We start from the raw sequence: 25,945 nt of genomic DNA, 5'->3' as shown, positions 1-25,945 counted from the left end.
ACTGTATAAACTAAGAAGGTGAAGGTTTATTTTAATTTGGTAAATATTTTTGTAACACACACAAACAATATATTTTAAAGAAGAAAGAAAATGGCAATCTCTTGAAAAAACAAATTTTAGAGTCTAGATAGCTGTACTGAGTAATAAATTATGTGTAAAGAAGTGCAACTTCTCATTGTAACTATCACAAGGATGAAATAATAAGTTTTCTCTCTAATGCAATAAAGAGTAATTTTCTACTTATTCACAGGATGAAGGCAGGAGTTTTAGGCAAGAACAGCACATGGCTGCTAAGAAATGGACTTAAAATCACCTCAAGTGAGTTTAATTCTTCTCCTCACTATCTTTCAGTGCTTTCATCTTCCCCACTTAATTCTTGAGTATCCTTTCTGTATGTATTATTTATTTGCTTTTAAACAAGCAACCTGGAAATAGAAAGTTCATAGGGTTCTCATTTCTTGAAAAGCCTGAGGAAGATTTTATATGAATTATCAAAACATCATACCATGGATACCACAGCACATGGCAGCCATTTCAAAACAACATCTGAAAATTTGTGGTGGACAAAAATTCACCATGAAAAGTCCCACCCTTCGCCTCCAAAGGTGGTTTTAAAAATAAACAAAAGGGATCTGAATCTCATTCTCCAAAACATTTGGCTGAACACATCCCACAAAGTATGAGGCAGATAGTTTACCAGCCCAAAGCTGCTAGCAACTGATATCACAGCTTGTCATATGGAAGGTGCCTTATGTAACTTTATACCTCATCAGATCTGCCTACAACATATATTTCTAACAGCCCTTCCTCCAGCGTCTTGAAATGCCAGCACTAAGGTTATCTCTCCTTCAAATAGCACTGACATATGGGGTAATTTGGAAGTGCACAACATATGATCCTAACACATCTGTTTCATAAACACAGAGTAAGGAGATAAGGACAGAAACCCCAGATAGCTCAAATGACACTTATCATTTACTGCAATTATTAAACACACACTGATTAAATGGCAAACGATTTCAGAGTGTGTCTGTCCCAAATGTTTAAAGACACTCAGGTGAATGATACTTCCAGCCTTGCAGAACCCAGGAAAGATTCACAGTCATCATCATTATCTCCTTTCTTGAAAAATGCCCTTCTTCTACATCCCAATCAAGCAACATCTCAAAAAACCAAGCCCTGGCCACACTTTGTAGCACTGACAGAGCAATTATATAAACTAATCTTCTTTTTCTTATTCAATCAACAGACTCTGGAAGACCAAACGCTTGTTACCTTTTTGGTTTTTATTTTCTCATGTAATTTTGTCGCTAGCCTGCCAAATACTCTTACTTCTCCATAATTTGAACTACCAGTACCATGCATTTCCAAAAGCCTTAAACAGCTAATCCGCAGTTTAAAATCACTTTATCAAAAAGAAAATAAGTATTGTTACGGACACACTACCTTTTAAAAACATTTTACATTTTAACACGTCTTTTTAGGCAGTCTGCTTTTAATTGGGTGTTTACAGTTTTATAAATGTCACTCCCAACCCAAGCCACACTATGACTCTATGAACCAAGGTATGCATTATGTATTTCATACTTGCCCAAACCTCCAAGCAGTCCAAAGAGAAAAAACCCCCCAAAACATAAAAAACCAAATAAAACACCAAAATTCAAAAGTATCTAGGATCCATAACTGATTCTTGAGGCTTGGTGGGAAGAGGATTCACCCTTTGCATACAGATGTATTTACTGCCTTTGGCACACCATGGGGTTTACTGCAGTTCTGTGTAAAAGATTTGCTAACACATTTTCAATTTGATCTATATGAGCTATCAGAAACTCTTTATCTCCTTAGCTTTACTGATCTGGTGATGGACTTCAGGATTTCCTGCACTGCAAACAGGTTAGCTCAGGCTGAGGACAGGGAGGCATATGATATTTGATATATGATAGATAGGCAAAACTTTAACTTGCAAAGGGCAATAGAGAAAAGGGTAAATTATTTTTCTGCTATGAGCATTCAGAATACTAACAGTAAATTTCACCTTCAGTACATATAAATCTCCATTCTGAAATGAAGTCTTCCTCATTTAGCACCATAATGATTAAGTCTAATAGTCACTGTTACTGACAAACAGTTTTAAGATCTGACTAGTGATAAGTGCAAAGGAAAGTATTTCTGTGTGAGAAATGGCAGGAAGATGAAATTAAGATAAAAGGCATAATTCTTAAGAGGAATCAAATCATTCATGGGTAAAGTAGGTCTATTTTTTACAATCATTTGCATATAAATGTTTTGTGTTAGTGGTAAATGATAAGCAATTTCATGCTGTTAGTGCACACCAATGTTTTCTCTGCCAAATAATAATGCTATTTCATCTGCTGCAATCTTCTAGCTTTACAGATTTCAATATAGTGTGCAATAAATTCCTGTGCAGCCATAGCAGATTTAACTAACTAGCATGAAACTAGTACTGAAACCAGTATGCTTTATAAAGCAAAATATTTGTTTTTTAACCAAACTCTATTCTACACAAATTAAGATTCCCTGAAGAATTACTTTGCAGATTCACAGGGACTTCCTAAGTTCTTTTGTTAATAAAAAACTTCAAAGCATCCAAAAATTATTTATGAAGCTTTTCAAATATTCTTATAACAACATAACTCCTACTTTAGGATCTCTGATTAAAAACTATTTCCAAAATCACATTAAACTAACTTAATCTTCAAGCAAACAAAATAAACATGATATTTAGGAGAAGGGGGGAAAAAAATCTCCATGTGGCATTTCATTTATCAAGTCATTGTGGTAAACTACATAATTTTCTTAAAGATGGAAGAAGCCACATTTGGCTATGCAGCCTTGTCTTCGTGTTCTCCAGGCAGCATGTAGTATTTTCTGGGAAAAAATGGTCATACCCAGTTTTGGTAAATGAAACTCCATCTTGTGACAAACACGATAGGAAAAGGATTTCCTTTCTTCAGGCCAGTTACATATAGCAGGATGCACTCCAAACCTGATGACCGGAACAGCGATCTGATGGCACCACCTAATTTGTTCTTTATCATGCATTTCTCTTTTCATAAGCACCATCTCCTTTTTTTCTCAATTTACTTTCTCCTGGCATTGTTCATTCACATTCAGTTTTTCAGGCAACCATCAAAGAAAGAAGGCTCATCACATTTTGGGCATAGATGAAATCTGCTACACTGTTGTTTGTTTAATGATTAAATGAAAGCAGTGTTAGACTAGCTTCACCCTCACACACATACTGAAAAGGATCATGTTGAAGCTAAGGGACTAATGGTAATTGCTAGAACTGATGAACAACTCTATCTTTTATTACCTGGTAATAGTGGAGAAACATGGCACTCAACTCAGTAGTTTATCCTGTACCTCTAGAGCTGGACAAAAAAACAGTTTTGTCAACTGTTTTGGGTGATTTTGTTAATATGAATAAAAATGTCCATCCACATCAAGTAAAAATCTACCTGCTGACACCACCAGTGCAACTGCATGTCCCAATTTAAACAGGAAGACAAGAACAGGAGATTTGTCTTGCTGGAAATAAAGTAATGCTGCCAGCATTTATCCATCATGGTGGCTTCTCAAGGTTACTCCCCTTGAAAAACATGCGACAAACTCTTATAGCAGCAACAAAATACCACCACAGACCTCACTACTTATTTCTTCTAAGCACAGAGAACATTTCCTTTATCATGCCCTCTCTGACATATGGATTTTGTAAAACACAACACTGCACCAAGGCATAATAATCTGTTGAACATGCTCCCACATTCACAGCCTGAAGGACAGAGGGAAGAGACAAACTACATTAGTTAGACTGCCTGCCTTCCCCCAAAGCACATTCAACTCCAGCAGTGGTATGCAGAACATACATCCCCACCACTACCAGCAAGCATGACCTGTAACAGCAGTAGCAGCTGCGCAAAAACTTTATTCCTCCCTCCCTGAAGCACCACAGGAAAAGAAAACCTGCGAATCTTACTCCCGAATGCTTGCTCTGCTGTCAAGAGCAGTATGGCAGGTTGCCAGCCAAGAGAGACTCTACTAAAGATGGACAGCACAGGCCACCATTCATCCTCTGATCAGCTGACAAACACTGGAAGATCCATTTGTTGCAAGTGCTGATGACAGGAGGCGAATAATGTGAGAGACCATAGCCAGCCACCCACGCACCTTCTGTCAAAGACCCATAAAGAGCATCCTTTAAACAGTGTTATCAATCGTAACTGGCTGCCAGCTATCACCATGGCAGTTTGTGTGTTTAGCAGAGCTCAACAGCCCCACTGGTGGGTGCCTTGCACTCTCCATGCCAGCCAGATATGCTTGTTCAGGCCTCTCACCCTTAGCCCCGTGAACTACAGGCACGCAATCCAAGCAGCTGCTTTGCTGTTTGCCATATCCACAGCTGCCAGGGAACTGCCAGCAGAAGTTTACCCCCCAAAAATACTGGGAAGGGGTGGCAGGAATAAAGCATGTCAACACTGCAGAAGCTTTCCTAAGTGACAGCAACCCTGTGCTGGCAAACTGACCTGTAGAGTTTGAACAGAGATGAACAAACAGCGGGACGGGTTCTGCACCCTCAGTTGTCCTCAACCCCAAGAACTGTCTAGGTAGTCACTCACTACCTCAGCAAGAAAGGGGGGAGAAGCAGAAGCAACAATCCTTTTGTTTTTTAATAATTACTTTTAAATCAATCAGGGTTTAAGCTTGCAAGGCATAATTACCTTAACTATTCATGGCCCATTATGCCATCCATCATCTCCATCCTCCAAAGAGATGTTAACTCATTTGGATCATATATTTGTAACTCATGCTAAGTTCTATCATGAAACTTCTGTCAAACTCCAGTGAAACAGATAGAAAAATCAGATAGTTACAAAAACCAACTTGCATAGCCACTATCTGAATTAGCAGTTATTCTATATTGGAGAGTCACAGGCTTAATGTTCTCCTAAACGATACAGCTAATATTAAAGTCAAATCAGAAGAAAATGTAAGCCCTACCCAGGATAGACACTCAGGGATGCAATAGAAAAAGAAAAGCCTGTAAGTAGAGGACCAGTCCAGCCAAATGGATTGCCTCTGAATTAAATTTTCTAAGAGATTTATCTGATTGGTGAGCAATAAATTCAAATTAAGTCCACTAAAATCAATATAACAATAACATTTTCTATCCCTGAGGAGCCATTGGGAGCCAATTGCGAGACTGCAAAAACCTCATCTTAAATTAGAAGCTGTGATCTGAACTCATGCCACTGTGTTTTAGCAATGCGCTCTAGAAATTTTCTTTAAGACAAACTCAGAAAAGCAGACAATACTATATGTGCAGCAAGAAACACGAAGGGAAAGACTGTCTGCATGCATATAAGATGCAGTGTTAGCCTTTGCTAGAAATTCCTTATTTTATATTCAACTTAGTTCCATACACTTTCGCCTAAGATAAAGGAGCTACAAAGACAAGTTGTGTTTGTTTGTCTGAAGATTATATCTGTAATTACATACTGAGGAAAAAAAGACATTTCAGCTAATAAACAAGGGGCTTTTTTCCGTAAAAGTAATTTATTTTTCAAAGAGCCACAATCTGTTTCTCTGTGTGACTGTGAAAGTCATTGGTGTACCCCCTTAGACTTTATCCTTCTCAGTTAACTATTTACTTTTTTGTTTTCTTTTGCACTGTCTGATAAGAAAAGTACTTTGTGAATAACTCTCTTTATGTCCCCTTCTATATCACTAGCATTTCTTTAAGACTACAACTTCCCTATTTAAAAAACAAATTGATGAGTTAACTTATTGCACTGACTCACATTGCAACGTTACTAGAAACAGTATTCTGTAGAAGATAATCTGTGTTTAAAATCAAATGTTTTCCTGTATGAAAAAGCTTTCTCCCTTTTTTAAAACTTTTTTCGGGTATATTTTTTCACTCTCTCTTTTTCACTGCACTTCACAATACCCCAAAATGCAACAACAGGGTATTCAGAAAAGCTGCTCCATATGGAGAACCAACAGGCCCTTCTGAAGAGCCTTTCAGCCTACTGTCTTTGATTGCCTCTCCCAGGATTCAGCTTTCTTAAAAGCTCCTTCTGAGGCTTGAAAAACAGTATGTACTAAAACCCACAAAACACCACCTTAGGCGGTGAAGTACATCTTAACAGAGCTATTCACAATCCTTTCTACAGTGGAGAATGCAGTGTGCCCCATCTATCACTAATCTTTACAGACAGACAATAGAAATTCATAAAGGAGGGTGAAGTCAGCGCCACACCCCTCACTGAGCAGATAATCCTAGTTATGCACAACATGACCTGACTGAAAAGATCATAACCAAAATCCTTCCATATGCTCCATCAAAAAATTTATATATAATTTATACATTAAGATAACGATTTCAGTATTAAATCCTTTCTACTGTGAAACACAAGCAGTTCTGTTTCATCAGGCTCAAAAAAATCATCTAAGATATAATTTGCATGAAAGGACCAGTGAAAAACAACATGGTTAATATCAAAACATTTTGTTTCTAAAGGGCAACCAACACTCAATTACTCCACTCACATATATAACTATTTTACATTCCAAACGAAACACGGTCTAGTTTCTTTGTGATTTCAGATGAACTTCCATTCTATAAAGTTATGCAAGCCCTAAATCTCTGATACCAGTTTATTCAACAAACATCATTCTAGCAATAGATTTCTCCCTTTATCTTGGCCCTGGTTTAAAATGCTGAAGTGTTCACACATTACAAATCAGGAGTTTCTTGAGCTGCTTAGATAAGTCTTTAGGACTTATAATTTGAGTACAGAAAGCGTGACTACGCAAATACTGTTCACCCCTCCCCATTTGCCCCAAGAAGTTTACCAGTGCACAGAGTAAGTCTACTGCTTCCAAGATAAGCTCCTGATGGCCAATTCGCGTGACTCCAAGATCTTCCAGCTCCTGATGAGTAATTCGTAATAGCTGGTCACCACTAATCTTCTCTCTCTCAAAGTTCTTTATATATTGCTGCAGGCAATCATCCAGACCTGCAACAAAAGGACAGAAGGAGGGAAGACAGAAGTTAGCAACATTTTGTACCTAGCAGGAAGTAAAACTGGCCAAAAATTAAACCAGCAGAGGATCCTTGTCCTCTCTTTAAGAGAAGTATTTTAACATTAAAAAAGTTTTTTTACCCAGAAACCTTAAGATTCGAAGAGCTACAGCAGCCACATGTTTGTTTTGGGTTTTTTTCACCTGTGGACAATACCAACCACTCCTTAACCCTGAAAAAAACCCTGAATTCTTGTACTTTACTGTGCTATGAATGTCAATCCAACAGCCCCTAATAACAAATATGTTAGGGATGCCTCCATCACATCTGGAAGGGGAGAGGAGAAAAGGGAACAATGGAACACGCAGTCAAACACGAAGTGGCAATGCCGCACCACAGCGTCTGTTCTGCTCTAAGGTCACTCACATATTGCTGAGGCACCTGAAAGTTCACCAGTAATGCCATCCTCTAAAACAAACTACAAAGAGCTCTAGAGAACAAGAAAGGCAGTAGTACTGCAAATGCAAAAATGGGGCCCCAACTGCAGCAGCAGATCCAGCTCAATGTACCACAAAGAGAACCTGTAAGGAGTGACAGTACACAAACGAGCATGAGAAGCCACTCAAATCAAGACCTGGCTACACTTCTCAGAACACAGTAAGCAGGGAGCAGAAACAGGCCCATTGTGCCAAAAAAAATTCTAGAAGGTCATGCAGCACATTTGCTCAGGATATGGCTGAATGCAGGGTTGTACAGGTCCTGCTTTGGGGGGCATCCATATTCTACCTTTTCAGTTTGTTTACGAGTCAACGACATGCAGCTGACCACACTTTCACCTGGAGCCAAGAGCACTGCAGAATGTGAGAGAATCCACCCCACATCTCTTGCCCATCAATCTTTGTCCAAGAGAGCCAGGCAGTACAGGGAAGCTCTGCAGCATGTCCACTCGTACCAAGAGATAAGTAAGACTCTTGGGTATTTGGTGGTCCATTTAATATTTCTGTCTGAATACGTTACGGTGGATCAACATGACTGCTACCAAGCAACAGGACTTGACAAAGCTCTGAATGCATTAATTTTGCTGATTCTTGAGAGATACAACCTTTCTGAAAAATGTCTTCAAACAATCCCTAATAGTGAAAAGACACCTGCTCATTAGACTGGAAGAAACCAAGAACATTCTTACTTGCTAATCAAAATGTCTGAAAAATCTGAAGATACATGGAAGATAAAAGATTGATCTGACTGCTGAGCCCCAGTTATCTTGTAAGAGCCCTGGTATACGACATAAAGCTTCTCTGAAACTGGTTGTGTTGCATTTTTGGTTCTCATTCATGCCTTTCAGGGTGTAGCCACACCTCAGAAGAGACTCACATGAGGAACATGTTGGTGCTGCAGGCAGAGATGCCCCAGTACCAGGCCAGCTTATTGTTCCTGGCTCAGTCTTTGGGCAAGAGTCACCCAAACTCTGTCCCTGATACAACAGCACAATATTCATAGGGCTTTAACCTCTAGGACTCACACTGAAACTAAACGACACACAAACACGCTGTAAAAGAAACGCTCCAGTATCAAGATACAGGAGAAAGTCCCAAATTCCAGCAGACTTCAACCATGTCCTTCCAGAGCCTGCTGCCTGATTTTCCGCCTCCAAAACAAAGCCACTTAAAGGTCTAGGTTAATCAAGCACTTGAAGCTATTGCCTTCATTTCATTGCCCTTTCTAATCAAATAGTTGCTCAAGCCATTCTTCAGGAAAGAAATCTTGAAAGGGCCAGAGAGGTCCCCTCCAAAGGCAGCTGCTCAGATCAGTTCAACTGGTCAGAGCATGGTGCTAACATTCACCAAAGTTGGGGGATTGATCCCTGTACAGATCAGTCTCTTAAGGGCCAGACTCGATGATCCTTGTGGGCTCCTCCCAACTCAAAATATTCTGTGATTCGGTGACAGGGTAAAACTTGAGCTGTCAGAGAAGAAGACCAGCCTGGCTGAACAGAGAGCTTTGACTGGAACTCAGGAAAAAAAGAGTTTATGAACTTTTGCAGAAGGGGCAGGAAACTCAGGAGGACTACTGGGATATCATGAGGTTATACAGGGAGAAAAATAGAAAGACCAAAGCCCAGCTACAACTTAATTGGGCCAGTGCCATACAAGAAAAACGTAAGTGTTTCTATAAATACGTTAGCAACCAAAGGAGAGCCACAGAGAATCTTCAGCCTTTATTGGATGTGGGGGAAAACACAGCGGTGAAGAACAAAGAAAAGACTAAGGTACCTAGTGCCTTCTTTGCCTCAGCCTTGAATAACAAGACCAGCTGCCCTCCCAGGACCCAGCCCCCCTGAGCTAGAAGACAGGGATGGGGAGCAGGATGAAGCCTCCATAATCCAAGAGGGAATGGTCAGTGACCAGTTACATTACTTAGACACACAAAAGTCTGTGGGGCTAGATGGGATCCAGCCAAGGGTACTGAGGGAGCTGGTGGAAGTGCTCAGTGAGCCACCTTTCACCAAATACCAGCACTCCTGGCTAACTGGAGAGGCCCCAGTTGCCTGCAGGTCAGCAATTGTGATGTCCACCTCCAAGAAGTGCTGCAAGGAGGATCTGGGCAACCACAGACCTTTCAGTCTGAACTCATAGCAGGAAAGGTCATGGAACAGCTCTTCTTGAATGCAATCACATGGCACATACAGGACAACTGGGAGATCAGACACAGCCAGCATGCACTTAGAAAAGGCAGGTTCTGCTTGACCAATCTGAGCTCCTTCTGTGACAAGGCTGACTTAGTAAGGAGGGAAAAGCTGTGATATTGTCTACATAGACATCAGTAGAGTCTTTGACATCATTTTCCACAGCATTTTCTTGGAAAAACTAGCTATCCATGGCTTGGATGGATGTGCTCTTGGCTGGGTATAAAAGTGCCTGGATGACTGGGCTCCAGGAGTGGTGGTGAATGGAGTTAATCCAGCTGGTCGCTGGTCACAAGTGATGTTTCTTGGGGTTCAGTGCTGAGGCCAGTCCTTTTAAAAATCTTTACTGATGACCTGCATGAGGGGCTCAGCATACTTCTGCTCTTCCTGAACTTAAAACCTACATTGTTTAAATAGACTGCTGAATGAGAATAATATCAAAATAATTAACATCATCAGGTATCAAAAAATGAATTACCAGTTAAGGCACTAGCAACACAAATCCAGAATAAGACATGACAGATGCACTTTAAATAAACAGTCACTGACAGATAATTCTATATAAAGGCAATAGTCTTACTACTCCTGCTACCTAAGTATTTTTGTCATTCAGATGTAATCTAGATGGATGCATGTAGTTCCTACAGGGTGAGAAAAAAGTTTAAGAGAACAGAAATATTACTGACAATTATTTGACTCACCAATTTAATAAAAACTACAGCTAGGAAACAACAAAATAATTTAATCATATACTGGATGACATTTTCAGAATAGCTTGCCACAAATACGTCTCCTTATTCCCTAAACATCCTTTAAAGTAATTTATTTCTGTCATTTTATTTCTAAATTAAAGAACAGCTCTTCTTTTTGTAAACAAAACTGTGCACAGATAATGATGATAATAATGATGACTATAATAATATTAATACAAAAAGGGCAGCATTCTTCTCCCACACCTTTTGCCCCTAAAGCCACAACACATCCAGAGAGTCATTGCTGCCTTCAAGTCAACAGGAGGGGAGCTGCAGGGAACAAGCATTCCTGGCTGATGATGCCATTAACTTGGGACAGGACAAGATGTACCAAAAAACATCAGGTGCCTGGAGAGGAAGCTAAATGAAAATAATACCTTCTTAAGAATACTGTCTTCTAATTCCCTGCGAGTCCAAAATCCACCCAAGCTCAATGTAGCTAGCAGTTTTTCTAGCTGCCAAGGGCTGCTCTGCTTCTTCTCCACTGTCATATGAGAGGGTATCACCCATACCACAGCAATTCCGACAAGTAATTTAGTTTGATGCACTACTCCCTGTTCCTGGCCATTCCTGGGTGAGATTAAAGTTGCATAGTATCCAGCAGTCTGGGGTGTTTCAAGAAGTAGCCTCAGTCCAAAAGCCTTGTTCATGATTATGTTCTGGAGGTGTAAGCCCCCAGAGTATATAAAAAACAGGTTCTGTGATGTCAGGACACAAGTGATAGTCTTATACTCAACAATTCTGCTCCTCACCCAAAATAACTGCAAGATTTTTCGGGTATATATAAAGGCACAGGTGTTTTAGTAGTAACAGAGGTAAAGTATGACACTTGTCCTCTTAAACTGTATGATGATAGTCCTCTTCCTTTTAAACCTACTCTTTAAAGGAAACTATATACTATATCCTTTTTTTTTTTTCCTTGAAATATTCTTGGTCCTGAGGTCCAGCAGTAACTCTGACTCGGATGATGTTAACTACTCAAGAAGGACTCCCCTGCCTCACATGCTTTCCACCTGAGCTTATCAACCATGGAGTCTGGCAATTATACACACATTACCTGGCCCATTTGATTGATACCTACAAGAGCATTTAAGATGTTAATACACTGCCCATCTTTGTTAGCTGGTGTACACCTGAGGTGTTATGTACACAGATGGATCATTCTGGGCTTGGACGACAAAGGAACAACCCTTTACATTAAGTATCAAGCAAGCTCTACCTCACCTGTGGGATTAAATATATAAAAACCAGCAAGAAAGAAAAAAAAACTTCTCAAAAAGAAACTATGCAGAAGACTCAATACTTTAAACATTAAAAAAAAAAAAATCTCTAGAAAAGTTTATTTTGCAAGTAGAACATACTGGAGCTAGTTTTTTTCCCCCAACTTTGTCATTGAGTTCTACCTTACATGGGCCTATTCAGAGTTCATCAAATCATTAACAATTTTTGACAGTTCACAGATGCAAATAAGACAGATTTCTACGTAATTAATTCCTTTTATTACAACAGCATCATAGAAACTGATCAAGAAAGGTTCAACTTCATTTTTTTACTCATATGATTATATGGAATAAGACTAGATTGCAAGATGCAGCATGACCCTCCAGAGAAATCTTCCATGCTCACAGTCTCCTAACTTCACAATCATTCTGAAGTATTGTCTTATTCTGATGAGTGTAACAGGTCATCTTTTGAAACAAGCTAACCAACAAACTGACCTGTAATTCAGTGCCACAACATGTTATGCACATCTCTGGTACCTGAAACTCAAATAAGTCTTTCCATAAAATATATTCTGATGTTCTGATCTTAGTCTGCTCCTCCTCTGCAAGCAGTACTGTCTTTTCTCCCACCTCTAAGAGACAAAAAAATATTAAAATAGGCTTTTTCCACGGCTAGATCTGAATTAAAAATCAGCTGCTCAGATACTGTTCTAAAACCAGAAGCAACTAGGGAGAATATTCTTCCCCAAATTGGCAGTAAAAGAATTTTTCTTCAAGGCTGGGAAACTACAGCAGAAATAACAGACCTTCTGTCCTTATCAGCCACCCTCTCAGTTTGAGTTTAGGAAAAGATGATGAACATTACAGGTTTAACAATCACACACAAAACTTTGACAAGGAAGTATATTTTTCTACTCCCCTGGTTATCAGAGTGAGGATGCAAACTGACAACTTCCCTGAGCAAGCCCTTGTTCTGTAAACACAGCACTTACTGAAAAGCAGTAACCTACAAATAATACATGGAATAATTTTGCATGAGAAAGAAAAGCACATAGGTTTATTAAAAAAAGAAACACAAAACTACAGATCATGGGCTTTCCTTTTTTCTTTAAATATAAGGCAAACAAATTTATCTTTCAAACTGAACAGAAGGACTACCTGAACTCCATCAGCTTTTATACCTTAACAAAGGCAAATTCAAGCAACGGACTGTAGCACAGAACTTACCAAGCCAGAAAAAGAAAAGTTACCTAGTATGTAATATAAACTGGGTGCGCATATATGTAGCACTATTCAATGCCTTTTCATATTGCAAACTATTATTTGCAATATTTTTACTTAAACTAGCACGATGGAAGTGACATCTCAAAAGCTGCAGTTGTTTTATCTCTGCTCATTATTAAAATATGCATTAAATTTAAGCTACATATTCTTAACGACTGACCACCTTTGAGGCTCACATCAGCCTACACACGTTTCAAACTTAAAAGTTTAGCCAAGTTCCTGATAAGCTAAAACATTTTGCTATGACATGTGCATTTGCACCTAGGCTTTATTAATCCAGGGCCGACAGGCTATTAGTGTATTCACTTTAATCGTACAAAAATACAAGCTTTAGTTATGCCAAAGAGCAAGGCAACCAAGCAGTAACCTACTCCCTCTCTTCCACCTCCACCAAGAGAGCTGTTCCCGGGCACAGACACTGCTGGCAGGCCACAGCAGACAATTATCCCCACCCGCATTTTCTCCCCAGAACCAGAGCACGAGAGGCAAGACCAGGAAAGGCCAGTTTCTCCCACAATCTGTACGTGGGGGACAGACATTTGGAAACTCTCCATCCTCCTCAGTCTTAATGTCACCACAGAAACCAGGGACGAGCCAAGCCAGCCGCTTCCCCACCTGAGAGGCAAAGAGAATTTTCCTCTGCCCACGGAAGGGATGCTCACAGAAGGGATGCTCACTGCTTCAGCGTCTTCAGCACGCTCTGGGCTTCGTATGTGACAAACAGATGTCACAGTTATTAGTGCCAGAAGATGGTGCAAAGAACAGAACGTTTTAAGTGTTGTGGATGGCAAATGCCTACTGTGAACATGATAGCTGCAAAAAATAATGCCCCATCCCAGAGGAGCACTGTAGGAAGGATGAACCACCAGAAGCAGCTTTCAGTACAGATTGAAAAAACATTATGATACATTTGCAACTGGAAAAAAAACCCCAAAAAACTAACACATTAATTGCAGGCAGATTAAGGAATGGGTATTGGATTAATGATAAAAAGAATTGCCAAGTGCCTAGATTACAGTAGTATTTCCCAAAGAGCTGGACAATTGTTTTCTGCACTGTTTATCTGTAATTTGAGGCGAAAGCCATCTGATTGCAAAGCATATCTATCCTTCCCTCTATAGGATTATTCTCTCTCACTCCCTTCTCCCCCTCTCTATAGCAGAATAAAATAAAATTCCAAAAGCATTAAAGAGAAGAAACATTAAAAATTACCAAGAACATCCAAATAATTATTCCTTCAAGCATAACACATATTCATAGAATATAGTATAAGATTAGATGTTTTCTATGTGCAGTTTAGTTTAGATGTATTTTAACTTGGAATTTTCAAATGTTCAGTCAAAACATTAGCTGAAAGGTACTGCTAACTAAAAACTGTTTCAGATAATGAAAGAGAAACACAATTAAAAACCCACTTTATATCCACTGGGTATATACTATTACATCCAGAAAAGCATGTTAAGTTTGTAAAATTAAGAACTCAGAAGAGAGACGTGAACATGAAAAGCAGCAACATTAATTCAAATTCAGCCTCTCGACTTCTTAAAGGTCCTTACGAGGAGAAGGACCTGTGGCTGGTCAATGGAAAGCCACAAGCAAAGAAGGAGATGGCATTACACTGGGCAAGGACCTGAAAGAGTGTATTTGTGATAGCAATGGATTGAAACAGAAGTCTGAGACAAAAGATGTGCTGTCTCAAGTTACTATGAATTCTGCAATTAAAATTTAAATCCCGATCAAGGAATCCAGCTTTGAAGGATCTGCTATTTCTATGCCTACAGATACACTCTTTGGGACTGAACTCTTATGACACCTGGATATATTAACTTTATGACGATGTTGACAATACATGGCAATTTTGCTCATCAGAAAATTGCAGAAATTTCAAGACTGTGTGGATCACTCATAGCTCATCAAAAGCTCTACTTTACAAAGAACTTCATGTTGACCAATTTTAAAAGTGTTTTATTGAAAAAAAAAAACTGAAGAAGGAGACAAGAAAAACCAAATAATTACAAGCATGACTTAAAGCTACATAAGACCAAACTGGGTACTGTGTCCAATAGGGCTTATTTTAATAAAATCAGTTAGCCTACTTATAATCAGTGCTTATTATGGCAAGCTAGACTTGTAAATGACAAGAATAATATCCACAGCATTCTGTTTAGCTGTTCATAAATGTAATCACGTGTATTCCTCTGTATACTTTTTGCTTCCATTATGCCCATCTGTATAGCAAAGCCAAATCTTTACACAACCACATACTAGTTTTGCAAAGTATTTAAAATCTTAGAACATGGATAACACTGCAACAACCAGTGCTGAGCTTTATTTCTATGAAATTCAAGGATTAGTATCTCTGATTATCAATATTGTTCTCAATGTAAGGGTTTATAATTATTATTATATTTAGGACTTTTATTATTGGATTACAACGAACACATTGTTCAACTACAGCTGTGGCTTTTACACATGAGAAATGCTGAAGTGTGTGAAAAGTTTGTATAGCTGATAATGGCAGAAATCTCTCTGACAGTGAAGCCAAACAACCCACAGCATCATTAAGTCTCAGGAATCCCTTAAATGAAGCAAAAAAATCAAAGGAACACATTCACTTGCTCCTGATAAAAAACAACACCCAATTACAGAGGCCTAGGACAGCCCCAGTGAGGATGAGATGAGAAAGAGTGCATTCACTTTCATAGGAAAATGTATAAAATGACAGCTTTTTAAGTTCAGGGTTAGAAGTTCAGCCCAACAGGAGAGGTATTTTGAGATAAATTGAAAATATCTGATCCAAACACAAGAAGTTTTCCAGAAAGTTGTCCAAGTATTATTAAGATTATAAGACTATAAAGTCTGAATTAAATACTCCCCTAATATTTCAAAGAGGAAATTACATTATTTTTTCTTGCTTAAGTCTATGCCCTTATGATTTTTGGAACAGCTTTGACAGCAGGAATGTACCATCAAAGCTTTGCAAAAAGCAAGAGGCAAGTGACATTGGCATTTTCTCGTAATAATATAATTTCATCATCCAGGCTTATGATTTTTAAGAATCCAGACAGTCTGTTCTTATTCACAGTCCCATAATGTTAGAGACTGAACAAAGTAACATACAAGGAGACATGGCCCTGACCCAAGAAGCTCAATATACTTCTCTTTTCCCAAGAAATTCATGCTGTCTAACTAATAAAGGCAAATCCCTCAACAGCTACTTTTATTTCTACTCTGTTTCACATTGCAGTTTTCATATTCTCACAATGATTCTCCTCATTCTTTACATGCACTCTTAGTTTGCAGGGTTCCTCAGGAAAGGGAAATCTCCTCGGTCGGGTACAATCAATGTTTAACTTCTTCCTAAAAGTGCCACGTTTCTGCTCCAATTATTACGAGTAAACTAGAATACATTGCAACTATCTCAGCATGTGGGGATTTTTTCAACCACCACTATAAAATTAGGGATCTAAATACCATTAACTAGCAGTTATTTGATTTGTGTTTCATTAAATGTTAAAATTTCAAATACTACCATTTTTCTCCTCTAAAATGACTCCTTGTACAACAGCTGTCCGCATCACAACCACTGTAGGGATTTGATGCTTCCTGAAAATTTGCTGCCACATATCCCACTACAATGAGTAACTTTATTACTAATTGGATCCCCCTAAAATACAAAGCAACATATGAATGAGCACAGAAAATGTTTTTCTCAGCAGCGTCCTTCTGACTTTAGTTTCTGAAGGCTAGAACAAAGTAACTTTATAAGATGAAAACACAGCTTTTTATCCCCAAACACACAATATTCTGGTACCAGCACACAGAGGCTGCACCACTGGTTTACACAGGAAAAACATCTGTCCATCTAATAACAGCATGTGGCTTTATTATGTCCCCAACACATCTCTCTAGCAAGCATGAGCACTAATGGCATTAAAATAGGCTGAAGTGAGGACTACCACTCAAGCACACCACCAAAATAGCAGTGCCAGAACTGCACATCTCTGAGCACAACTGCACTAATGTGCAGCATCTTCCCCCAAACAATTCTGTGCCTTGTAACAATGACAAACTATCAATTTCCTCAGTATTACTGTAAGCACTGAAATGCAACCACCATACTCCCTAAGGATGGCAAGCTTTGTCTAAATAGGTGCGGTATTGGTTATTTCGACAGTTTAGAAGGGGCTAAGTCTGAAACACTCCCTCAGGACTTAAGATATGAAAGTCTTAATTTTCCATAGCTTTGCACTGTCTCCCATGATTATTTGCAGCTGTGCTTCACACCATACAACTACAGAAAGTGCAAAGCCATCCAATGTGCAAGCACACACCAGGCAGGACAGGAGGGAAAGTTTCTTCAAACTCTGAGTGAACTCCCTCCCATTCATTTTTCCTTCTCGCAACGCCCATGCAATTCCCAGGCTTGAAGCTCTTTAAAATGAGTTTGCACAACTCAGCACAGTGTGAGACTTGGGATGGTTTTAGAGTTGTGGGCAGAAAAAGATGTGCATCCCCCTGCACATGACAAAGAAACATGTGTAATACAAACCACTGGTCAAATACTTTGATATGTGTAGGAGTGTCTTGAAGAAGAAAGGGAAAGCTATACTTCTAATATTCATCACTTCACGTACAATGTCCCAGTAACCATCCCACATCTCTGGAAAACATAAATGAATCATATATTAAAGGGAAAAAAACAACTATAGTATGTTAGATAGTCAGAAGATGTTTATGTAAGCCAAGCACACCCCTGACATTAGCCAAGTAAGTAAATAAGTACTGGTTGTTCTTTCAAGTGCTTCCCCATGTTTGCATTTTTACAGCATGCTCTGGAGCAGCCACCTGAAACACACTGTTGTTACTCGAAGAGCCCTCCTCTTCTTCCTCCCTCACACAGGCTAATATATGCTATTATGCAAAATAGTCAGACAACCCCTCCACAGTCTTTATTAGAGTTTTTCACCATGAAAACCAGCTTTGCTGCCAAGAATTTATTATGCCAGAAGGCATCCTTTTGGCACAAGCTGGAACACTCTGTCCCCAAAGTAGTACTACAACAGTTGTTAAAGCTTTCCTTTACCTCTGTACTTTTACACCGCCTCCCACCCACTGGAGAAATCTGCTAACAGTTCAAATAAGGCTTCAAGCTTTATCTGGTGCTGTCCTCACAGAGGGTCTGTGGTTTTGGTACAGCCCAGCAGCATGGTTAAAAGCAAATCAATTTATTTTGCAACAGCAGCAATTCTATAGTTTTGCTACACTTATATTAAATCTCTCTCTGGAGCAACAGGGGACAAGATGCTAGGTTTGGTTGGGTGTGCTTATACAATGACTTCATCCATGCTTCAAATTGCTCTTCCTCCTCTTACATTTGATTTTCCTTCTATGACCAGCAAAATCATCCAGCATTCACTGGCTTTATCTGCCTCCTCTCAGGAAGGATTTCAAAATTAACCGGGAACTGTAATGGCATCAACCATAATTGGACAGAATATGTTCAAATTACTTTACAAACAGTCCTGAAGTACAGCTTTATTACATTCTGATATGCACAGATATGTTAAGTAAAAACACTTGGGTTTTAAGCTTCCTGGCTAACACAATCTGCTTCAAACTATATCCAAAGTAGAGAGCTTTACCTAAGAGAATAGGCAAGGATAACTTTACATGCGGGCTCTTCCCAACTCTTCCTCTCATTCATTAATAGCGAAGAATACATTCCATCATGTAAAATACACAACACGGACTGCAAGCTTGTAAAGTGGAAGTGCAAGCCACACAACTGGAGCAAGCCACACAATTTAGCAATATACTTTTCAAAAATAATGTTGTCAGTTTTGGCGAGGTTGTAAATACACAAAATCTGTTGAAGTGATAAGCTAAACTACACTTTAGTTAGTTTCTCATTTTACATTACCACTTGCTTGTACAATTTATCCATATGAGCAAAAAGCTGTAACTAGGAATTAGACCCTTCAAAGACTGAATTAATCTACAGTGACTTATTAGTCTCTTTCAAGTCTTGTCAATGTTATATCCCCAAGAAAGAGAAATGAACACTCGCATGGAAAGTAACATGTGCACACACAAAAACAGTAATTTATTTTTAACTGTTAACTGCATAGCACTAAATTAATGGTATGAAATCCATTCTTAAACTTCCTTCCCAAAGATGGGATTAGGCACCTCATTAAATAATGGTATTACATACTAAATACATTTGTACAAAACACAGAGAACAGTATAAAAATTCTATGTATTTTGTCAGCACCTCATCCATACCTAATCAAAAGCCAAAAAAATAAAAAACAGTCAAAGAAAGACAAAAACAAAAAAGGTGAAAAAACCACCTGAATTTTCACTCTGCTGAGTTTTAATAGGGTTTTTTATATACATTAATTTTTCTAGTGTATGAGACATGCCTTATTCCATATTTATCTTTTAAAATATACTTCAAACTAAAGGTTGAACAGATATAATTTCAAGTACTTGTAAAATATGAATGAGTTAATAATTACTAGTTTGATAATAATTCTGGCTGACTTCGCATGTCTTCCTACTTGTTGCTAACACGTGAAATTACTGTCCCTGTTACCTGCCACAAACTCCTCTGGGCTCACTGAAAAATAACATTCTGAGTGAGACTTAAGAGTGGGGGTTTTTTGAAAAAGAGAGGATATCTCTATTTCCAAGTATGAAACATATGATCTGTGTTTCTCTAAGGTATGAAAGAAAATTTCACCATTTCCAAATCCCAACCATGTATCTATCAGCTGTATTCTGATCTTGCATTGCATCAGATGCATCCTAGAGCTTGTGTTTTACCTCATCCCCCCCATTAATAAACAGCAATACCTTAAAACTTTCAGTTCTTTTAGAGTGTCTTTCCTAACTTGAACTATTTCAGAAATAACAGAACTTTTAATAATAAAGCATGCATCAAGTTAAGCTCTGGTAGAGAAGAAATGACAGTTCTAATGCTTATCTATAAAGACGCAATTCTCCTCATGACAGGTTCTGCTCTGATGAAGTTCCCTTCAGAGCTGTTTCTCTGCATAATAGTCAGTTTCAGAACTGTAATAGGTAGACAAGTAGAAAATTGAAAGAATATCTGATGCTTTATATTAATAGATTACTATCAAAATTTCAACAAGTCATTGACATAGTTTTGAAAAGAAAGACATAGGGCATGCCGATTTTTGGGACAGTACATTTTAACAAGAAATGAACCCCAAACATTAGGGTGAAAACTGTGGGCAGAAGGACGCTGCAGACTTTTGACTGGAGTGGTTTTGCAAGGCACTGCTTCATCACCTCAGGCAGCCTTTCCTGCAGTCAATCATTAGGACCCATCCCTGAAGACCACTGCCAGTTGTCATGTTTTCAGCTGAAAACTGCAGCATTTTCATCTGTAGCCCGCTGCCATAAAAAAAGTACTACGGTTTCTGCACAGCAATGAGAAATTAGTTGGCAACACCTGAGCACCAGTGATGTGATCCTTAATAAATAAAAAACTGTAACACTCCTTTAAATATCTTGCCACAATATTGTGATCATAAGACTATGTGGCCAACTTGTGGTTACCATCAGGTAAGAAAATCTTAACCACACGCAAGATATTTGCAAGAGCCTTAAGTGCCATCTTCAGCAGATGGGTACAGAGATCTTCTCTGGATTCCTATTTGGAGAACTCATCTTACCACCGAGCTAGAGGCTGCATAAAGACCAGGTAAGCTCTACCTGTATCACTCATTTATTCCTTTCCCAGCACCATCACCAGCAAAAATTCTCCTCAGCACAAGTGACTCCCCCAGCTCAACCCACTCCCTCTCTTCTTTAGCTCCTCCTTGTAATCTTTGCACCTAAATAGGAATGGTAAAAACCTTTTATCCAAGCATCCGTTTCTCATCCTACTCTCTTCCTGCAGAGCTCCAAGGTCAGCATCTCCTGCAGCATGCAGCTTCCCTAAGTGGCAGGAGCTGTATAGCAGACTGACAAGAACCTCAAAGATTTAGCTGCTGCACGAGAGCTGCTGCTGACATTAGCAAAGCCATCCAGAAGGGCATTACTAGTTTCAGCTCCCTGATGTCACTTGGAAAATCCATGACTGGCAATGAAAGTATCAAAGACATCTTCCAAATTCCAAGTTGGCAATGTTGTGGTGCATTAGAAACAGCGAGAAAACTGTGTTTATTCTACATAAAAATTCCAACTATGAGCAGCCTGTAGGGATCCTCCCTCCTTGTCAGGAGAATTGCACCTCCACAATTTGCAGACAGAATTATATAAGCCAGTCTTTGGCAGGCAGAGCAGTGCTTTGACCTCCAAGCATTCAACAGGAGATGCTGTTAATGAAATAATTTTAACCCAAATCGTTGAGGGAGGGAGTGATTCGCTAACATGTGTCTCACAAAGTCTGAGCACCACATTACTGCTGGGACCCTCTTCTCTGATACAACTTGACACTTCAGTCATATGTTAAGCTCTGAAGCATCTGTTTCATAATAAACGGTTATATGCTTGCCAAGAACTGAAGCACTGTCTTTTTGGATGAGTACTACTAAGTTGCAAGCCATAATTTAATACTCATCTGACATTGATGGTGACCCAACATTTAATGGAGCTTAATGCTCTTCTGAAGCCACTGATTAAATTATTGCTCAGTAGTCCAGTTTCATAATCTACAATTTGCAAGGAAGCAAGACAGATACACAGGCACTGTCTCCTCTCACATCAGTGAATCAGTTTACTGGCAGGGAAAGGTTCCCTAATTGAAGTTAAAGGTAAGTACACTATAGTGCATCATTCGTCAGTCAGTACAGAATTTTGTTCAGATGCTTTAAGCCAATTATATTATTATGAAAAAGCGAAGCATGAAGTATTCCCAAGCACAAGGGGAAAATATGGGTAAAAGCCTTGACCCAGCATGTGCAATGACTTCATAACGTCCTGAGCACTGTCCAGGAAACTCATTCCTCTGGCCAACAGGAGTTCCTATTCATTTTCTCCCCACTAGGTTGTTTAACAGTTTGGTCACCGCTTAGGCACAGCTGTGCAAACAATCTTTCAGTGTTTGGCCTGATGCTATTGAATTCCATCCCAAAATGTCTCTCCTCTTCTTTCTGTGCACAGGATGAGGAAGGCTAGTTTGGACATAGAGGATTAGAGGCTTTCACAGCCCAACTTTAATCATTAGATCCTAAAATTTTTGCGTTTTGAAAGAATTTCACCAAGTAAATTAGCAAGCTTAAATGTATATCTAAGACAGCTGGTAGCATTTGCACTTTCTAAAGCCTCTCAAAGTCTATTCCCATCCTGAGGAAAAAAAAACAACACTCTGTGAATACCTAAACATTTTAAAACAGTTAAAAGCAATTAAACAAAAGCAATGAGAAAACAATGTTTTTAAAATGCCTTGGATGAAAACAACTAGAAGAACATTTATGAGGGTACAGTCATAAAAAACAACAAATGCTTTTTTTTTTAGCTTCCCAGAAAGTAAACCTTTCATCCCAGATAAAATAGATCTCCTTGCCAATACAAGAGTCGTTTTCCAAGACTATTCATTATTAAATTATTTTCACAGCTACTGGCAATCCAGAAACATATCACCTTCAATAAAAGAACTAAGGAACAACTATACTCAAATTGAATGGTAGATACTAGCACAAATGCAGTATTATAGCTGCAGAAATAAAAAAGTCAAAATCAGAAAATCCCCAGAGTAAACCTTCATACATATCATGGCTACACTGTAGTTCTCAAATATAGGCTTAATTTCTGAGACATCCATGATTTTACTTCAAGACAGTGAATACTCCAACCAAAACTAAAGCAGATCACACCAATATTTTATATAAGTGTGAGCTTGCACATCTTAGGTGATCAAGCTTTAGTTCTAGCAGAAATAGCTACTCGTGTTCTAATAATTTAACTGATATTACTGAAGGAATATATATATCAGACTAAGTATGTCCTTTACAGTCTCTCTCAGAAAATAATGTCATTACCTTAGAATATTGTGAAAATCTCAAAAGCATCAGCATTTAGAGATATTTTTAAAAAGCCTTCTCATTAAACACACTTTAGTAGTGTTAAATTACAGAATATATTCCAAAATTAATTCTGATATAGTTTTATACAGCCATAAGGCCTATTGACTTTTTCCTTCATTTTAGCTTTAATGTTAGGAAAGTAATTAAATTCTAACTTTTTATGAATTTGGTCTTCAAGAATTTTCCATGCTATAGAATGGAAAAACAGAATGTATTAGAATAGATATTAGAACAGAATACATATAGAATGTATTAGAAAAAAAATAAAATAATTCTGCAAGTGTTTTGAACCTTAGCAGCTGATCATCAAATTTCAAGGACTTCATCTCATCTCTTCAGAGAATCTCAAATCCTATCATACTGTGTACAAGAGAAAAGCTCTCCAGCCCAAATCCACACTGAAATCTCAAGAATCAGGGTCCCAGATGTCTCCTTGTGAGGTGTCTGTAACATCTTATGGTTTCTGATACCTTCAGATGCTTTGCCAAGGATAAATGCGTTTCCAGGATTCTACAACCTGTATAGTATATACAGTCCTTCTTCCCTTTGGTAAGGAAATTGCCTCTGTATTGTCAAGCCCACAAAAGTATTTTTAGTTCTACTAATAACTGACCTTTTCTTGTTTGCACCTTACTCTCCAATTTCACCATCCCCACTTCTTACCAAGGCTGCACTTCAGCTAGATCAGCAAAGAGGTTGTTTTTCCTATTTCTGTACAAAGGAAGCTAAGATCCAGAGAGAAGGAGATGATTTTCTCCTGTAAACCCAGTCCTCATGACTCAGCATCCCCTAAATGCCAACAGAAAAATATACCCCATTGGCAAGCAGGAAAAACATAAGAAAGGGTTATTTTCATGGACAAGTTTCACAGGAAACTTTACCATTCAGCATTTAAAGGAAAAACTGTCTATTTTTCCTGCATCTCAGCTCTTCCCAAGACCTTTGACTGCAGCAGTCATCACCTACAGTTCACTCACTCTTTCTCCATGGGTGGCTGAGGCAAAGAGAAAAAAAGAGCGTCTCAGCCCAGTCCCAGCTCATCAGTGCAAGCAGGAACACCCACAAGAGTCACGTCTCTCTCATCCCCGAATTCCCTAAACCCACTGCTCCTCCTCTCCTGTCCATGCCGTGCCCTGTGAATACCTTGAGTTCCCCACTGCATCAACTCCACCTGAGGAAGACGTCAGTGTGACCATGCCCTGCCTCTACCCAAACCCCACCTGATGCCTGCTCAGAGCTCCTCCATGCTGAACAGCATTCCACTCCCCTCGGAACCAGGGGAGAAGCCGTAGGAAGCCACAGCCTCATCTTCTCTTTCACTCAGCGTTTCAGCCGCCTCCCCCACTGCCCTTGGGGCAGGATGCCATAGGATGCCTTGCCACGCACCGCTAGGTACAGAGCTGGCTGCATGCTCCTAAAAAGCACAGCTGGCAGAAGTCATCACAGCAGCATGAGCTCATTGTGAAGACGTCTCCTGACACAGCTTGGGACAGGTCTTCGCTATTTAGAAAAGCAAAGGGAAGCACAGGGGTTGATTAGCAAAGTTTCATTGGTATTTACCATGGCATTCCCTTCACAGTTCCTCGGAACATATTAAAAATGGATGCTTGTTTTTATCTTTCACATATTCTGTACTTCTAGAGCACAAGTAGTTATATGAAAATTATTTTGATTAAATGCTGATTCTGTGCTAAGAAACAGATCTCAATTTCAGAAATAGGTGCTGTAATTATGGACCTCTGAAAGAACTAGATGTTTTATTTTACTGAAAATGTTAGAATATCAAGCTGAAAACATTATAAAAGACAATGCTTCAGTATTTTGAGGATTTCTGAGGCTTATAAATTTTCCTTTAATCTACAATTAAGAGCATTCCTTTTTAAACTTAGTCAGAAGTCTATTCCAAATAGCTTTTTTGAGAGCTAACTAGTACTAGGGAATAGAAAAGCAATTCAGTGAATGTGTCACTGCTACAGAAAATTGCTGCATCACGCTTATATTTGATTAAATAGCAGACTTTGGAATCTGAGAAATCAGCAGTTTCAATCACGACTAAAAGTTCCATCTTTGCACGACACACTAGAAATGCCCAAACATATAAAAGCAGTAAAAGGGGATCTTCTCAGCTTCTACATGATGTAGATTATTATGCTACTATTTCAAGAGTTTAAAAACATTATTTAAGGGAAAAGAAAACGTAGTTTCCTCAGGGCAGTCATCTCAATGACTGGAATTGCTGCATCCAAAGTAAAATTGCTTAAGTACAATTTTTTCACTTAATTACAATTTTTTTTTAAAGCATTCCACCAGTGACTACTGCTAACAAGAAAAAACACGGTGATTAAACGTTTCATGTCCTTTAATAGCTAATCTGAAGCGCTAATGAGTGTTCAAACATAACAGAACTGTCAATTGTTACAGACCTTCTCACTACACAGCAGAGCAATGAATAAACTTGACTTTTGCTTGGCTTGAGTCAGAATCAGAACATCACAGACCTGGTGGCTCAAGCACTGGTGACGCAGAGTGATTCCTTTTAGGACTGTCTTCCGCCTGTCTTACCAGGTGTCTTGGCTCACACCTACCCGCTGGGAAGGCTCTCACTTCCCCCTGCTCCACACAGTCTAAGGGTAATCACCAAGTTCAGAACCTAACTCTTCATGAAACCACAATATCACCACCACCCTCCCCCTGCCTTCTACAGATCAACCAACCTGAAAGAATTCTCTTTGCTACCTGTGAGACTTTATCGCTCCCTTTCTTTGGACACAGGCCTGTCTCACATGCCTGGTAATTTTGCCCTGGTGAGCACATCAATAACCCAGGAACGTTGTAGGGAGGCTCAGCGTTGAGGCAAGAGATGCCTCCCTGGCCCACTGGTGGCTCAGCAG

General features: G+C 39.0%; 1 protein-coding gene across 8 annotated transcripts in view; it reads right to left on the bottom strand.

The window, feature by feature from the left end:
- CNKSR2 (connector enhancer of kinase suppressor of Ras 2) overlaps positions 1–25,945 on the bottom strand; it is a 204,830-nt gene that overhangs the window by 162,745 nt on the left and 16,140 nt on the right. For all 8 annotated transcript variants that reach the window (XM_040055339.2, XM_040055341.2, XM_040055342.2 and 5 more), the window contains exon 2: positions 6,880–7,043. In XM_040055339.2, the coding sequence (XP_039911273.1) occupies positions 6,880–7,043 (164 nt within the window). The remainder of the gene's footprint in view (positions 1–6,879; positions 7,044–25,945) is intronic.

This window comes from Hirundo rustica, chromosome 2, assembly GCF_015227805.2.
Source record: "Hirundo rustica isolate bHirRus1 chromosome 2, bHirRus1.pri.v3, whole genome shotgun sequence".
NCBI lineage: Eukaryota > Metazoa > Chordata > Aves > Passeriformes > Hirundinidae > Hirundo > Hirundo rustica.
The sequence above is the reverse complement of the archived record's forward strand: the minus strand, read 5'-3'. Positions and strand labels throughout refer to the sequence as shown.